The 1,140-nt window shown below is 68.5% G+C and overlaps 1 protein-coding gene across 1 annotated transcript in view; it reads left to right on the top strand.

Annotated features, from left to right (window-relative positions):
• Nucleotides 1-6: 6 nt before the first annotated feature.
• WHRN (whirlin) overlaps nt 7-1,140 on the top strand; it is a gene marked incomplete in the record, with an annotated part of 108,332 nt that continues 107,198 nt past the window's right edge. Inside the window, 2 exon segments of the mRNA XM_027769617.1 lie at nt 7-589; nt 591-1,137. Of these exon segments, the coding sequence (XP_027625418.1) occupies nt 531-589; nt 591-1,137 (606 nt within the window).

The raw sequence follows: 1,140 nt of genomic DNA, 5'->3' as shown, positions 1-1,140 counted from the left end.
GGGACAGTGTGACGGGGCGGTCCGCGTTGCTGCGTCCACCCTCTCCTGCTCCCCGTGGTCTCTGTGCCCTCCAGGATGTAGCTGCTCTCTCCGCGTCCCCCCAGATTCCAGCCGCAGTCTCCGCGACCTCCAGGCTTCAGCCGCCAACACTTGGTTCCCAGGATCCCGCAGCCGTCTTTGCGTCCTCCAGATTTCAGCCGCCGTCTCTGAGTCCCCGGATTCCGGTTTTGCGACCCTCGCTGCCTTCGCGCCCCTGGGGCTGTGGCAGAGATCTCCGCGATTCCCCAGGATCGAGCCTCGGTTTCTGGTGCCCAAAACCCAGACTCCAGCCGTCGTCTCCCCACTCTCCAAAATCCGGACTCCGCCGCCGTCTCTGCATCTCCCGAATAGAGCCAGGTCCCCGCCTCCCCCCAAACCAGACTCCAACTGTGATCTCCACACCCTCCCGGGATCCCGCTGTCGCGCCGGAGCCCGCGAGTGCAGCAGCACCCCACCGCGCGCCCCGAGTCCGGCAGGGGCTCGGCGGGGAGATGAACGCGCAGCTGGACGGCCTGTCGGTGAGCTCGTCCTCCACCGGCTCGCTGGGCTCGGGCCGGCGGCGGGGGCGCCGGGCTGCGGCTGCTGTCTGCTAACGTGCGCCAGCTGCACCAGGCGCTCACGGCGCTGCTGAGCGAGGCCGAGCGCGAGCAGTTCACGCACTGCTTGAACGCGTACCACGCGCGCCGAAACGTCTTCGACCTGGTGCGCACCCTGCGCGTCCTGCTGGACAGCCCGGTCAAGCGGCGCCTGTTGCCCATGCTGCGTCTGGTCATCCCGCGCTCCGACCAGCTGCTCTTCGACCAGTACACGGCCGAGGGCCTCTACCTGCCCGCCACCACCCCCTACAGGCAGCCCTCTTGGGGTGGCCCCGACGGCGCGGGACCCGGGGAAGTGCGTCTGGTGAGCTTGCGGCGCGCCAAAGCTCACGAGGGCTTGGGCTTCAGCATCCGCGGAGGCTCGGAGCACGGCGTGGGCATCTACGTGTCGCTGGTGGAGCCAGGCTCCCTGGCAGAGAAAGAAGGGCTGCGGGTTGGGGACCAGATTCTGCGCGTCAATGACAAATCCCTGGCCCGAGTGACCCACGCGGAGGCCGTCAAGGTA

This window comes from Tupaia chinensis, unplaced genomic scaffold (assembly GCF_000334495.1).
Source record: "Tupaia chinensis unplaced genomic scaffold, TupChi_1.0 Scaffold000081_1, whole genome shotgun sequence".
Taxonomy (NCBI): Eukaryota; Metazoa; Chordata; class Mammalia; order Scandentia; family Tupaiidae; genus Tupaia; species Tupaia belangeri.
Note: the sequence above shows the minus strand (reverse complement) of the source record. Positions and strands in the feature narration are given on the sequence as shown.